General features: G+C 38.3%; 1 protein-coding gene across 2 annotated transcripts in view; it reads right to left on the reverse strand.

Moving 5' to 3' along the window:
* Positions 1 to 948: 948 nt before the first annotated feature.
* MOSPD1 (motile sperm domain containing 1) overlaps positions 949 to 17,016 on the reverse strand; it is a 28,164-nt gene continuing 12,096 nt past the window's right edge. The window contains exons 2-6 of one of the 2 annotated variants that reach the window (XM_025373516.1): positions 12,947 to 13,201; positions 12,752 to 12,827; positions 10,496 to 10,713; positions 4,881 to 5,042; positions 949 to 2,499 (exon numbers count right to left, since the gene is read on the reverse strand). In XM_025373516.1, the coding sequence (XP_025229301.1) occupies positions 2,468 to 2,499; positions 4,881 to 5,042; positions 10,496 to 10,713; positions 12,752 to 12,827; positions 12,947 to 13,100 (642 nt within the window). In that variant the 5' untranslated portion in view covers positions 13,101 to 13,201 and the 3' untranslated portion in view covers positions 949 to 2,467. The remainder of the gene's footprint in view (positions 2,500 to 4,880; positions 5,043 to 10,495; positions 10,714 to 12,751; positions 12,828 to 12,946; positions 13,202 to 17,016) is intronic. The other variant, XM_025373517.1, reaches the window with a different exon arrangement.

Raw genomic sequence — 17,016 nt, forward strand, 5'->3', positions numbered from 1 at the left:
GAGCCAGCTCAAGCCCCAGGTCTCTGACTACTAATGAAACTATTATTGTTTCTACAGAAAAAAAGTAAGAATATACAGGTTGAGCACCCCTAAATAAAACTCCAAAGTCTGAAATGCTCCAGACTAAAACTTCTGGAGTGCTGACATGATGCCCCAAGTGGAAAATTCCACACCTGACCTCATGTGATGGGTCACAGTCAAAAGGCAGGTATGTAACAGTTTATTCAATGTCCCCAAGGGAAAAATAAAATTACCTGCTGGCTATGTGTATAAGGTATGTATGAAACAAATTTCATGTTTACAGATGGGGTCCTATCCCCAAGATAGCTCATTATGTATATGCAAATATCCCCAAATCTGAAAAACTTCCCAAATCTGAAACACCTCTGGTCCCAAGCATTTTGGATGAGGGATACATTTTGGATAAGGGGTACTCAACTTGTATATGTTTTGCATAAAGAAACAAAGTAGCCTGGCCAACATGGCAAAACCCTGTCTCTACTAAAAATACAAAAATTAGCCAGGCATAGTGGTGCAAATCTGTAATCCCAGCTACTCAGGAGGCTGAGGCTGCAGTAAGCCAAGATTGCGCCACTGAACTCCAGCCTGGGTGACAGAGAGAGACCCCGTCTCCAACACTCAAACATACACACACACACACATATATATTTAAACTAATAAAAGGGGTCATTTGTAAGGCGCTGGGTGCACCGAGAGGGTGAGGAGTGATTTTTCACTCTATTTTCATTTTTGAAGCATATGATTGTTACCTATTCAAGAAGTTAAATTACAAAGTGACTTAAATCCCTTGGTAAATAAAGCTGTTATTATTTCACTGTTTCTACTTTTCCTATGTCAGTCACAGAAATATGAGACAACTTTAGGAAATAAGAGAGCTAAAACCTTAAGTTCCTCGAAGGTAAGTTAAATAAAATGTTTAAATCAATGTGAAGCTCAGGTCTCCATTTCTGTTTATTTTTTAAAGTAATTTCTGTTCTTTACAATGTGTTATTATACACACATACATACACGTATGTGCACTTGCGCACACGTGCACACACAGGACTTGAGATGGATAAGTAAGAATAGCCTCCACACATAATTTCTACAAAGTTCAAAGTAGATTACATTTATGTGCTTTTCATTCATTACACAATGTACAGACATGATCCGTTTAATGACTTAGGCTCCTCACATGGTTAAACAGTGAGGATTTCCTATGGAAGACTAGACATAGAAGTTTTTAGAAGCGGAGACTATTTTCTGCAAAAACCAACCTCAGGCATACATTTGTGTTTGTTGCAGTGCATAAATTCATTCTGTAAAAAGATCTGAAAGATGATTTTCAAGAGACTCTTAATGCATTGTGCTTTCAGGTAAAAATCCTTAGACAAAAGATCAGTTACTATGACAGTAACAGTTAAAACTGCATATATGTGTTAGAGATCAGAAGAGGCTATAAAGAAATGTAAATAGTTGTGCTTAGGGGATTTTTTTTGGCAAAGTTGTCTTAATAATAAATAAAAACTTAAAAAAAAGTCTCAGTGACTGATATAAAATCGACACAGCTATGAAGAGTTTCCTACACTTGGCTTAGAGTTTAAAGGTGAAAAATCATCTCCACATAAATCACCTGGTATCTGGTAAGCCCAGTCTGGGCAAGTCAGGTGGGGAAGGGGCTTGGAAGAAAAGATAAAGTGATTTTTCCTTCCTGTTAACACAAAGCATTAACCAGAGGTAAAGCCAGGGTGAACCAACTAATTAAACAGATGCCTACCTTCCTTTAGAACTCTTAGACCAAAGAGAGAGGTCACCCTACTTCCATTAGGTTTTTTTAAAAAACCCCTATGATTCTTGGTGTCTGGACCACAACCCATTCTGTAATTCACAAGATTAATATGTCCTGTCTTCTGTGAGACCCTAGGATAAGCATGATCCCTTAGTACTTTATGCTTTGTTCCCCTCTACACATTAATGGTAAAACACTTACTTTTAGAAACACCATGGCAACCGCTTATAATGATAGAGGGTAAGGTATGATTAACATAATAACGCTGACGTTTGTAGCCAGGGAATAAATGTCATTTTAGTTTTAGGCCGGTCAGTTTGTTCTTTTAGTCCTGTAACTTCGAAGCAGACATGACCCCTAGCAATCAAAGTGAACTGGAAAAAAAGGGTGAGCAAATAACAAATGTTTTAAAGTCTCTTGCACAACAGGTATAGGTATAAAAAGAATTTCTTCAAATAATTTCCTAGGTGTCACTCAGAAGCATCCTTGCTGTCTGTAAAATAATGTTCTGCGGTCCTTCAAATTAAATTATAATTTAAAATATATATTATACATTTGCAATTACTTGAAATCATTCAATAGTTTGTAGCATGTTAATGGAGTGAAATAGAGATAAAAGGCAGTCCACATTCATATTTTCAAGATAGATTTACTTCAGAAGTCAACTGAAATCCTTGCTTATGTTCTAAGTATGGCCATTGTGATAAGACCTGAAAGAAAAAAAATGGAGAACAGTTAAAGATATGCATCTAATAGAATATTTCATTCAATAAGCAATTGTTTGGACCTCAGTGAACAAATAAAACATAGCACATAGGCAGGCACTCTACCAAGAACTCAAAGTCAATTTGAATTTTGTTGATATTATAAAGAAGAAATCCAATTTATAGCAATGGGCAGTCACTGGAGAGATTTAATTAAATCACTAATGTCTGGCCACAGCAAACTATCAAACATACCTCCTACTTTATTCAGTCACATCAGCCATAACAGCAGATGTGCCATTTTAAAGCATGGGTAAAGCCAGTCGACTTTGTTAACAGAAGCATCAAGAGTCTACCTGTATCCCAGGGCCCTAGGGCCACAAAGAGACAGAAGCATGGCATTCCTGCTTTGCTTCTTTCTTTTGAAGAGAGAATATATAAAATATAAAATAAGAATAAGAATATGCTCAGTCCTAAATGAAGGATGATGAAAGTGTGATTTAAAAAAAAAAAAGTACAGAGACGGAGGATAATCACATGAGACTGGGGCAGTCAGAAAAGTTGCCCCCAGTGATAAAAAGCTGCTTTACAAGATGGACAGGGGCCAGGCATGGTGGCTCACGCCTGTAATGCCAGCACTTTGGGAGGCCAAGGCAGGTGGATTACCTGATGTCAGGAGTTCAAGACAAGCCTGGCCAACGTGGCAAAACCCCGTCTCTACTGAAAATACAAAAATTAGCCAGGTGTGGTGGCGAGCACCTGTAATCCCAGCTACTTGGGAAGCTGAGGCAGGAGAATCCAGTGAACTGGGGAGGCGGAGGTTGCAGTGAGCTGAGATCCGGCCACCCACTGCCCTTCAGCCTGGGTGACAGAGCGAGACTTTATCGCAAAAAAAAAAAAAAAAAAAAAAAAAAGACATGGACAGGAAAGAGAGAGAGAACGAGGAGATGGGAAGGCATTTCAGGTGAGGGAATGGCATGAGTAAGGGCCTGGAGAACCAGGCCTCTAGAGGAGCTTTTCCAGAATGAGTGAATAATCTAAAAGGCTTTAGGCAATGATTTACAGGAGGAAGCAGCTAGACAGATTTGGCTCAGAGAGGTCTCAGATTGTGGAGAGTCTTAAATGCCAAACTATGGCACTGAAGGTTATATACTTCATCGTATGGATTATGGGGAACCACTGAAGATTTTTGACTAGGGGGTGGTCGTGAGAGCAAAAGAGAAATAAATATGACAATATGATGGATGGTTGGGGGTGGGAATGAATGGGGGAAGAAAAAGAGAGAAGGAACACAGACAGAAGGTAGACGATCAAGAGAATCATCAAGAAGATGATTCTCAAAATAAAAGAGAGAGAGCAGCCAGGCCTGGTGGCTCACGCCTGTAACCCCAGCACTTTGGGAGGTCGAGTTGGGCAGATCACCTGAGGTTGGGAGTTCGAGATCACCCTGACCAACATGGAGAAACCCCGTCTCTACTAAAAATACAAAATTAGCTGGGTGTGGTGGTGCATGCCGGTAATCCCAGCTACTCGGGAGGCTGAGGCAGGAGAATCGCTTGAACCTGGAAGGCGAGGCTTGCAGTGAGCTGAGAATGCGCCATTGCACTGCAGCCTGGGCAACAAGAGGGAAATTTTGTCTCTAAATAAATAAATAAATAAATAAGAGAAAGCACATATGCCAGGGAATTCCAGCCTGGGCAACAAGAGCGAAATTTCGTCTCTAAATAAATAAATAAATAAATAAGAGAAAGCACATATGCCAGGGAATACCGAAAAGAGTTGGCATCTAAGCAAAGGTGAGAGGAGAACATGAGGAAAGTCATTCATCACCAGAACACTAATCCTCAACACATGGAAGGTACAGAATAAATATTTGTTCCATTGAAATAATTAACTCTTAAGATTTCAAGCCAGGATGACTGAAATAGTGAATCAACAGGAAATAAGGGAATTGGCTTAAAAAGTTCTGAACATGGTGCCTTCAAAAGTAAAGAAAAAATAATAATAAAACAGAAAGGTTCACAATATTAAACAAGGCTGCATTATTCATCTTTATCACCACATGTACTTTGTTTCCCTAGGAGCAATTCCTAAAAGTAGAAATGCTGTATCATGGAATGCATGCGGTTTACATTTTATACATGTTTTATGACATTGTAAGTCGGCAAAAGGAAAATAATTGAATACAGTATCAGGTACTAGATAAATAAGCTAAAAAGAACTAAATGTGAGCTGAAAAAGTCTTCAAAGGCACCTGACCTCAACATGCTCTTGAAACATTTCTTTACCTGTTCTTCAGGAAAAAAAAAAAAAAAATCAAACCACCACCACCCATAAACACATAAAATCCTACACATATGTCCCAAATGCATCTTTAAAACCCTTACCTAAGATATAAGCAGCCACTAATTTTTGATTCACACTTAAGTGGAGGTAGAGAGGCACCAGCGATTCCACATCCCCCATTGTAGGCAGCATCAGGGCTGCAATGCACACCACTCCCAGGAAGACAGTTAGTAAACTAGGTCCTGAGGAGACAGTTCTGTTTTCTGTAAAAAGACAAAAATCCCTAAGCTTCCTTCTAAAAACTTTAAGACAAAAGTTCCTTCACATACACTGGCCGCCACTCACCAGAATTCTGATTTTGTCTAACTTCTCCGATTGTTTCCCCATCGTTTTCATCCGTCAGAGAGTTAACTGCTGGGCTGATGTGGAAGCCCATGTCTTAACTGGTCTGAATCATTGCAGGATGGAATGCTGACGTGGCATTGTGAGGTAGTGAGCTCTTACTGAAAGGTGGTCACCAACTCCCCCGACCATCCCACCCTAGTCAGTAGAAAGTATTCAAGCATGTATCATCAATGTATGCACATTTTAAAATTATATGCACAAGTTCTGTACTGTTAGGCTTAATATAAAACATACAAATAGATTTTTGGAAGAATGTGCTAAAAATAAATATAAATTGAAGTTCTGATATTTTCTTCCAGTACCCCAGTGGCTTGCCTGTGTATATTCAATTTGAGCCTGCCACACTAGACCTACACTACCTTTTGGGAATATTTTAAGGAGCTCCCCAGATAGGTTTGATCCTAATAACTGTACATCCTGCTATCAATTTTGAAAATGTTAAGGAACCAAAAGTGTTTCCCTCTGCTCTAACCCATTTATAGCAAAGAAGAAAACAGCAGAAACAGTATCTGGCAAATACGCTAAGTGAAATAAGCCAGTCACAGAAGGACAAATACTGCATGATTCCACTTATACAGGAAATCTAAAATAGTCAAACTCATAGAAGCAGAGAGCAAAATGGTAGTTGCCAGGGGCTGGGGGAGGAGGATAATGCAAATTGCTAATCAATAGGGATAGGTCTCAATTATGTAAACTGAGTGAGTCCTAGAAATCTACTCGACGTTATCCCTCCATTTAACCAATATTTTATTGTACACAAACATTCATTAAGAGACTAGGTCTCATGTTAAATGTTCCTAAAATAAAATTCTAAAAGATTTTTTAAAAAGGCCGGGCATGGTGGCTCACGCCTGTAATCCCAGCACTTTGGGAGGCCAAGGTAGGTGGATCATGAGGTCAGGGGTTTGAGAACAGCCTGGCCAACATGGTGAAACCCCATCTCTACTAAAAATACAAAAATTAGCCGGGTGTGGTGGCAGGCGCCTGTAATCCCAGCTACTCAGGAGGCTGAGGCAGGAGAATCGCTTGAACTCGGGAGGTGGAGGTTGCAGTGAGCCTAAACTGCACCATTGCACTTCAGCCTGGGTGACAGAACAAGACTCCGTCTCAAAAAAAAAAAAAATTAAAAATGTTATCACACCTGCTATTCTACCGTTCTGACTCTATTTGTATAGTATACATACCCGTATTTTTAAGAAACCCAGTAACAGCATTTTCTTTCATACAGCTTTTCCCACTACCTTTCCTTTCATTAAAAGGAATAGCCAACAGCAACACAATCTTTGTGTTTCATTAATGAAATAATGCTGTTCATTCTATTATTAAATGGAACTTTTCTAAATTATTAATACCTTAGCTGTTGTGTGGCGTTAACTGAACTTCATCAGAGCCAGAGAGGTGAAAACAAATTCAAATTTTATAGTAATTATTGCTTGGAATGAAACAATAGCAGAAATACCTAAAAGAAAAACCCCAAGTCTTGTTTCAGTTAATAGAGTACCTTTATAGTTATCTTTGTTGCAAGGATGAATTCTCAAGGAAAACAGTTATTTATGACAAGTACACCATTCACTGCAAACCCACAATAAAGGTAATTTCAAATAATTTTTAGTATTTAGAGAACATGTAGTATTTAGAGAAATTGGAATTTTTAATATTCCAAAAACATTTACATAAATGCTTGAAATTTTTCAAAATGGAAAAAGCTTTTTTCCCCCTAGTACTACAGGATCGTTGTAAAATATGTTATAAAGATGTAGAAAACGTGAATGTTCCTCCATAATTCCACCCTCCTAGAGCTAACACTGTTAGCAGCTTGGTATGTATCCTTTTAGATTTTACAAATGCCCGTATAAACATGTAGGAGAATCTTTTACATAAATAAGGCCATATTATACATACTGTTATATAACTGGTTTTTTTTCCTTACTTAGAAATATATTTGAAGCTCTTTATATGACAATGTATAAGCATTCATCATTCTATCAGATCCTCGTAAATGTCTGCCTGGCACACTACCTTATGAATATTTATAATTTAATCAATTCCCAATTGATGGACTTTTCAGTTATTTTCAATTTTTTTATTATTATAAACAATAATTAAGACTATACTTTTCTTAAGCCAGAGGGTACTGACTCAAACATTATAGCATAGACATAGCAGTTCATTAATAATGTAATTAAGACAAACCCACTAAGATTCAGATGTATCTTTTAAAATGGCTTTTTAATAACCTGAGCTCTAGTATTTTATGAAAGTATACTTAAATTTCTGTTGAATAAAAAAACTCACAAGATATACTTATGCACATAGGCAAGGTCTGGAAAGTAACATGGAACACTTATATAAGCAGATGTGTTAAGTGTGTGAGATTACAGGTACATTTTCTTATGTTATTGCTATATGTGTTTTATACAATAAACTTAAATTTTTCTCATTTTTACTGACTTTCAATATATTTCAAAATCCAAATTTTTCATAATGTAGCCATCAACCATTTTCCTGCTAAAAGTGAGTCTCACAACACTGTTGTACCTCTAATACTTTAATAATATGCATTTGTTGAAATATTCTCTAAGCTAAGGACTTGTAAAAGTAATGACATTTCAAAGCCTCCCAAAACAATCTCAATTAATTTTCAACATTTTAGTTCAGAAAAACTTAAAAACCTGAGTTTTCCACATATTGGAAACGACATATAAATTCCTGTAAATTTAATAGACAGGAGACGAAATCAGTCATCATGATATTCTATTAAAGAAGAAAACTTTACTCAACTTACTTCCAGGTTATTAGACACATTGGGGTAACTACCCATAAATGGGACATGTTGGCCAGGACTGTGAATGGGGCTGTACTGTGGTATCACCCTTCCTCTAAACAGCTGTCATAGCCATGAAAACCTTGTAAGCCAAAACAAAACAAAAAAACTCACCATTCCCACAGACCCTTACCAGACCTGAAGTCCAGCCTTCCTAGCTCAGCTCATTTACAAATTCATTATGTAGCTTCTCTGTGCCAGGCCCTGCGCTAGGTACTGAGGATATAATAGTACTAGGAAAAGTGCCTGCCTTCATTGAGCTTCCTTACAGGAATGGATTAGAGAATTTTTTCCCCCAAAACAGAGATCACCATGTGTTATGCTAGCATCACCTATCCTCATTCATCTGCCTACTCCAATTTTATAATTAGAAAAACTCTCTAATATACTTTAGACACCAAGGTTTGTTAGAAAAATGAAATAAGGCCGGGTGCGGGAGCTCAGGCCTGTAATCCCAGTACTTTAGGAGGCTGAGGCAGGAGGATTGCTTGAGGCTAGGAGTTCAAGACAAGCCTGAGCAACATAGTGAGACCCTGGGTGTGGTGACGAGCACCTGTAGTCCCAGCTACTCAGGAGGCTGATGCAGGAGGATTACTTGAATCCAGGAGTTGGAGGCTGCAGTGAACTATGATGGCACCACTGCACTCTAGCCTGGGCGACAGAGACAAACCCTTTCTCAAAAAATAAAAAATAAAACAAAATAAGACAATACATACTATAATTATTTAGCCTCTTAGCATGATCTTCACCTGAATTTTAATAAATTTCACAATAAGAGGAATAAAGTTCTCCTTACATATATTTACATACACATATACCCTAAACCTTACTCCTTATTATTCCTTACTCCAGATTGGTTATTAAACCAATCTGTTAAATACAAAACTGAACTTCAAAGACTATTTTAAATTACAAGTGTAACTTCAAAAAACAAATACAAATTAAATGGCCTTTCTTTCTTATACCAGAGGAAGCATTTTAAAAAGGGAATCTTGCATTTCATAACTACGTTAACTTTACAATATTGATCTGACAGAGTGACACTGGACAAAGGTTCTCTTTCAGCTTCAAAAGATGAAAAGCTGGTCCTGTCAGTTGATACTAATTGGTCAGAATAAAACAATCCACTATAGGTTGGTGCAAAAGTAATTGCGGTTTTTGCAATTAAAAGTAATGGCAAAAATCGCAATTGCTTTTGCACCAACCTAATAGCTACTACCTAGTCACTAGTCCTGGTATTACCAGAAAATCTAGATGGTCCCTAATGGACTAGGAAGAGACTCTTAGCTACAGTAAATCAAAGAGGCACTACTACTTCCTGTTATTGAAATAAACATTCTTTTTTTTTTTTTGAGACAGAGTCTCGCTCTGTCACCCAGGCTGGAGCGCAGTGGCACTGGCTCACTGCAAGCTCCACCTCCCGGGTTCACACCATTCTCATGCCTCAGCCTCCCGAGTAGCTGGGACTACAGGTGCCCACCACCATGCCCGGCTAATTTTTTGTATTTTTAGTAGAGACAGGGTTTCACTGTGTTAGCCGGGATGGTCTCGATCTCCTGACCTCATGATCCACCCACCTTGGCCTCCCAAAGTGCTGGGATTACAGGCGTGAGCCACTATGCCCGGCGGAAATAAACATTCTAAGATGAACAAACTGATATGACTGAATGTAACAGCAATTAGATTTTTTTAATCCTTCATAAAATGTTGCAATTTCAAGGACAGCTGCTATCATATTCATGTATCGGTATCACCATCAAAAAGTTTCCAGTTTCCCTGTTTTTCTATGGAAAATTTTATCTTCCTTCTACTACAACAGGTTTAGGAGGAGATAATGAGAAGTTAAGAAGACGGGGTAATGACATCCAAAGAGTTGAATATGAGGGTAGTGTCAATGTTGAAAGAATATATCATAACACTTCTGAATATCTAAGCTGGAAGGAAATGAGGGCTGGAGAGGGATTCAATTAATAGCCCACAGGGGATATTATAATCTACTTAGTTTAATTAACTTCAACTTTAATGAGATTTTTTTTTCAAAATAATATGAACAGTGCACTAAGCTTGGCCTATTGCCAAACACAATCTCTCTCTTCCTTGGAACTAATTAAATGAGAAAGGATATAGGAAAGTCATGGAAACAGAAGTATAGAACTGCCAAATTTACTAGCTTCATAAAGTATGGTGCCTGCAGTCTTAGATATGTTTATGTTTATGTTTAAATACAGATATATTTAAAAGGCTACAGCAACATCTACCCTCTCCTTACAGCCTAGTCCAGTGAGGGGTATTCCCTCCTCTCAAAATCCACCTCCAGGCTTCTTGTTCTACTTCAGGTCCCTGATTCTCTAGGTTCAGTTTTAAAGTAGTTGACCATGTTTGAAATGGTAGATGATTTTTCTAGTAATTATTCTTAGCTGCCTGATTATTTTAAAGTTAATAATGTGTAAGACATCAAAAGGGCTTTAAAAACAACCCCAAAACTACCTGGTTGAAATGACTGCTCAAAAAATAAACTTTCAGTTAAATGTTCCTTTATTCTTTTTTCCTCTTCTTCCTTTTGTTGTTCTTTTGCTGATGGGAGAAGAGTAGCAACAACCTCTTTTCTTCCCAAAGCCTTCCTCTGGCTTTGCTCAGAAACTTGAAGACGGAATTTGTCTATTACACCATAGTGACAGGATCGAACATCTCTATGACGAATCACACTGAAAACAGCAAAAATAACAAATGCTGTTTAGATTTCTGGGGGCCAGCCAAACAGAATGCAGTGAGATATTTTAATATACTGACTACAACCAAATACTCAAAAACAGAAATTTGCTAAGATGTTAAAAAAATGAGTAATTCGGAAATGAGTAATTCAGAAATATTAGATGAAAGCACATAATCTGAAACACAGAATAAAAGTCTTAAGCAAAAAAATAACAGGTAAAGAAAATTCCTTTTTGGTCAGGTACAGTGGCTCACACCTGTAATACCAGCACTTTGGGAGGTTGAGGCCAGGATCACTTGAAGCCAGGAGTTTGAGACCAGCCTAAGCAACACAGAGACCCCGTCTCTACAAAAAAATTTAAAAATTAACTGGCTTGGTGGTGTGCGTGTAGTCCTAGCTACTTGGGAGGCTGAGGTAGGAAGATCCCTTAAGCCCAAGCCCAAGAGCTTGAGGCTGCACTAAGCTATGATCGCTGCCACAGCAAGAGAGCAAGACTGTCTCATTTGAAAAAAAAAAAAAAAGGAAAGAAAATTATCTTTAGCAATGACTTTTTTTTTTCTGGATATCTCAGTGCAGCAACATTTACTAAATACAAATATATGCAATTGTTTATTCCCCACAAACATCTCATAAATTTCCATTTCTACTTACTTATTGTTTAGGCAACAAACCTCACCCTACACTTAAAATTGAATCCCATGCATGCAGGTAGAAACAAGCAATTGAATAAGTAAGTAATCCACTATTACCAGTGCAACAGAAGGCCAATAATACACCTCTGCTTCTCTGAAGAGAAAAGAGTATACAGCACTGTAATTTTATTTTATTTTTTGAGACAGAGTTTCACTTTTGTTGCCCAGGCTGGAGTGCAATGGTGTGGTCTCTGCTCACTGCAACCTCTGCCTCCTGGGTTCAAGAGATTCTCCTGCCTCAGCCTCCCCAGGAGCTGGGATTACAGGCACCTGCCACCATGCTCAGCTATTTTTATTTTTATTTTTATTTTGTATTTTTAGTAGAGATGGGGTTTCACCATGTTGGCCAGGCTGCTCTTGAACTCCTGACCTCAGGTGATCCTCCCACCTCAGCCTCCCAAAGTGCTGGGATTACAGGCGTGAGCCACTGCACCTAGCCAAGCACTGTAATTCTTATGAGTTTTCTGCAATTCCATTTATTTTGTTCTTATCAGGGAACACAAAACAATTAGGTCAAAGGTAACACATTTATTTGGCAAGAGACTACATTTCTTTGTAATAGCTCTTGCTTATTGTGTACTGAATGAAAATTTTTTAAAATGTGCAGAAACATTCTCAAAGATACATCATTTTATGGCTTTGAGCTGGTGAAAAAGTATTCAAAAGAAAAGAATTCTGCTTCTCATTCTCACAGAAGATTTAAACAAATACAGTGTACTTGGTAGCTTAAAATTAAGGGCTGGTCAATGGATCCATCTGGTCACCACTAGTTCTAAAATAAAAATTAAATATGAACAGCTTGAACAATCATTTATCTGACACTCTTAAGATGAAATTATCTGGAAGAGCTCAAATAATACTTTACAGATGAGTGGTTACACAACTGCTTCCTGTTTATATAGATTAACTTCCAGGCTTTTAGTTGAATCACTTCAGATGAACTCATATTACCATTGTTCTTAGACAGTAGTAGTATTATAGTTTTCCAAATAGCAGCATGTTCCAAAGAAAGCTAAATCCCCTATCATAGCTGGAGAAATTTAAAGGAATAAGTCAGAACTTTACCTTTATACATCCCTGGTATGACTAAAACCACAACAATGAGAAAATGTTCACGGAGATACTAACACATACATGAGCTCCAACAATATGAAATATTATTAAGTATTTGGCCGAATCTCTTCGAAACAATTTTAATAGACAAATTTTCAGCAAAAATTCAAGATATAATAAATGCCTATGTGAGAACAGCTTCAAGAAAATATCTTTTTTTCTCAAGTTAAAAACATAAATATTAACACACTTAAAACGTGTTACCAAGAAGTGATCTTGACTTACATATCCACACAACACTGAGGCTTTACTGCACCTGCAGCATCAACGACAACATACTTATTTGGAGTAGTACACAAAACTGAAAGAAAAAGTCACAATGGCCATTAGTGGTTTTTTTTTTTTTTTTAATTAGTTTCTACAAGTAAAAAATTAGTAGGGAGCAGTTAAAAACCCAGAAAATAGAGCTAGGAGACTCACCTTTGAACTTTAAGGCAAACTCATAGGGATTGTACAGTGTCAACACTTGCTTATGTGTTGACTGATCATCTGCATAAAATATGAGCTCCGTGGGGAACACGAAAACAGGAAGATTTCCTTCCACTAACTCTGGCTGTCTTTTTTGTTGATGCATTGGCACTGAATCCCCCTTGCTGCAGTTTCTGTTTTTACAGTCTCAAATCTATTTTGGACTTTTCTTAGATTCAGTTAAAAACTCCAAAGCATTTTGGCAATCTAGAAATAGAAGAAGAAAGCGAGAAGTGAATGATCCCAATTTTCATTAATCTATAGCCCCTACACAAAAAGCATATTTAGCATGCATTAAAATAGGCCCCCAAATCGGCCGGGTGCGGTAGCTCTTGCCTGTAATCCCAGCACTTTGGGAGGTCAAGGCAGGCAGATCACTTGAGGTCAGGAGTTCCAGACCAGCCTGGCTAACGTGGTGAAACGCTGTCTCTACTAAAAATACAAAATACAAAAATACAAAATCGAAAATACAAAAATTAGCCGGGTGTGTGGTGACACACCTGCAGTCTCAGCTACTCAGGAAGCTGAGGCAGGAGAATCGCTTGAACCTGGGAGGTAAAGGTTGCAGTGAGCCGAGATCACACTGCAGCACTCCAGCCTGGGCTACAGAGGGAGACTCCGACTCAAAAAAAAAAAAAAAAAGTCCCCAAATCACTTAAACATGCCTTTTGACTTTTTACCTTGACTTACTTATATAGCTTTTACCAAATTATGCGAAGAAGTTTATACATGCTCCTTTCATATTGAGGATTTCAACCTATGATTAATAATCTAAATACTCAAAGGAATAAAGAAATCTTTCTCAAATTAATGACCCCCTTTCAAAGAGGTGAGATCAAAGGGATATCGCTCTTCTTAAACCTCAGATTTTTTAAAAAGTAGAATAAATTAAGTATTGTCACAACTGATTTTGCATGAGTCCAGCAGAATTCTTAAAGACTAAAAAATAAACACAAAGTAAGTTTCCATGATTTCTGAAGAAAACCATGAGAGTCACTTTTACGCTCATGTCAACAATACTTTATTTAGTGCCTTCTTGGCAGCATGGGTGGGAGAGTTCTTTTAATCTTTTTTCTGCTGAAACCAGAAACAAGCTAAAATGTCTTGAAAGGAGGCCGAATGACCACACATGCTAAGCAGTCCTTGGAATTTTTTTATGAAAATGTGTAGTCAGTAAGTAGGGCTTTGGCATGTGAGTGGCACTGTGCCTCTCCCTCCTACATCAAGTACACATGCTTTGTGAGAGCTATTCTCCTCCAACTTCAGAGGCTTTTTTAGATTCCCTCTGGGTTCTTGAATATGTTCCAGATAGCTGTAACTGACAGAAGTCTGAATGCTTGTTAAGTGTGATGTTTCTGTATTTATTTCCTAATCTCACTTTAATCAATATTCTTATTTACCAAGCACACCAAGTGTGCCTTTTTTTTTTTTAAGAGACAGGGTCTCCCTATGTTACCTGGTTGGATTTGAACTCCTGGCCTCAAGCAATCCTCCTGCCTCAGCCTCCAGAGTAGCTGGGACTACAGGCGTGCCCCCACAATTGAAACATAGCTTTTAAAAATAAAATGCAAAAGCTAAAATGTACAATCAGAGAAAATATCTGATTTTTACCCTGTAGATCACACCTTTAAAATAGACTATAAGCCATTTAACAATTTCAAGTTCAGGTTCTCATGCATTCAAAGAGAAACAAAACAAATGAATGAATTATTTGGTTTTACCAGCTGCGGAGGCTCACATGCTCTGATTCTGATAGAGGCCTTTCCAACTTCTATCAAATAGGAGCTATATAGTCATGTATGCAAATGTTTATTCTTTTCTTTCAGCTGGCTATCTATTATATACCAGGAACTATGTCAGAAGCTGAGCAGAGATACAAAGATGAATAATACACAGGCTGTACTCTCAAAAGTTCAAGTCTAATTGACAAGCAAAAATATTGAAGCTACCTCTATTATAATAGATGCTTATAAGCCTATCATGGTATATATGGTGCTAGAGAATCAGAGGACTACATAAATAATTCTACCTGTAAGAAAGGCCAGGAGTTGGCTGAGCACAGTGGCTCACGCCTGTAATCCCAGCACTTTGGGAGGCTGAGGCGGGTGGATTACTTGAGGTCAGGAGTTTGAGACCAGCCTGGCCAACATGGTGAAGCCCTGTCTCTACTAAAAATACAAAAATTAGCCAGGCATGGTGGCAGGTGCCTGTAATCCCAGCTACTTGGGAGGCTGAGGCAGGAGAATCACTTGAACCCGGGAGGCAGAGGTTGCAGTGAGTCAAGATCACGCCACTGCACTCCAGCCTGGGCAACGAGAGCGAAATTCCGTCTCAATAATAATAATAATAAAATAAATAAATAAACAAAAAACCAAAGAGCTGACAGACCTCCTGCCTCCTAGTCCAGTATTCTTTCCACTATACTGTCTGTGCACTTCAATAAAATAAAACTAAGGCTAGATGCGGTGGCTCATGCCTGTAATCCAAGCACTTTGGGAATCCAAGGTGGGAGGATTTATTGAGCCCAGGAATTTAAAATCATCCTGGGCAATACGGCAAAATCCTGTCTCTACAAAGGATACAAAAATTAGCTGGGGATGGTGGAACATGCCTGTAGTCCCAGCTACTCAGGAGCCTGAGGTGGGAGGATCATCTGAGTCCAGGGATGTTGAGGCTACAGTGAGCCATGACAACGCCACTGCACTCCAGCCAGGGTAACAGACTGAGATTCTGTCTTAAAAAAAAGAAAATAAAATAAAACAACTAAGATTATCAAGTTCCTGGGTTTATAGAAAAAAAAATACAAAACTAAGATTATTCTAAAAGCCATCCGATTAAAGAATTATAATTTTCCATTTTTATTTCTTCTACTCAAAAGCATACACATTTCTATTGGGATAATGTGCTCTCAGAAGTTTGATGTGTTCTCTCTTTTTTTTTCAATAAAAAATGATAAATAAGCTGTATAATTACTATCTTAGGAAGCATTAGGAAGAGAACATCCAAATTTGGCATCACAAAATTATATGCACCATCTCATTCTAAAATTCTGTCGAGATGAGAATTTAATTTAGGATAAAAAGTGGTATCTCTGATTTGTGAAGGATAGATTAATCAATAAATGTTAGCTGAATCAGGTATCTATCTAGAAAAAAAAATAATTTATCCTTCACTCCTTAATCAGGGAAAATTCTAAACAGATACAAGTTTTTTTAAAAAAAGTAAAATTAAAAAAATAATAAAGTCATAAATATTCTAGAAGAAACAATGAGAAAAAAAAAACAAAAAACCTCAGGCTTTCTAATAATGACGTAAAAACAGAAACCAAATTGTTTTTTTTCACTTAGAAATTGTCCCTTGGCCGGGCGCGGTGGCTCAAGCCTGTAATCCCAGCACTTTGGGAGGCCGAGACGGGCGGATCACGAGGTCAGGAGATCGAGACCATCCTGACTAACACGGTGAAACCCCGTCTCTACTAAAAAATACAAAAAACTAGCCGGGCGAGGTGGCGGGCGCCTGTAGTCCCAGCTACTCGGGAGGCTGAGGCAGGAGAATGGCGTGAACCCGGGAGGCGGAGCTTGCAGTGAGCTGAGATCCGGCCACTGCACTCCAGCCTGGGCGACAGAGCGAGACTCCGTCTCAAAAAAAAAAAAAAAAAAAAAAAAAAAAAGAAAAGAAATTGTCCCTGGCCTGGTGCAGTGACTCATGCCTGTAATCCTAGCACTTTGGGAGGCTGAGGTGGGAGGATCACGAGGTCAGGAGTTCGAGGCCAATATGGTGAAACCCTGTCTCTACTAAAAAATACAAAAATTAGCCGGGCATGGTGGTGTGTGCCTGTAGTCCCAGCTACTTGGGAGGCTGAGGCAGGAGAATCACTGGAACCCAGCAGGCAGAGGCTGCAGTGAGCTGAGATCATACCACTGCACTCCAGCCTGGGTGACAGAGTGAGACTCCATCTCAAAAAAAAACAAAAAACAAACAACAAAAAAAAAGAAAGAAAAGAAACTGTTCCTGAAGGCCGG

Source organism: Theropithecus gelada, chromosome X (assembly GCF_003255815.1).
Source record: "Theropithecus gelada isolate Dixy chromosome X, Tgel_1.0, whole genome shotgun sequence".
Lineage (NCBI taxonomy): Eukaryota > Metazoa > Chordata > Mammalia > Primates > Cercopithecidae > Theropithecus > Theropithecus gelada.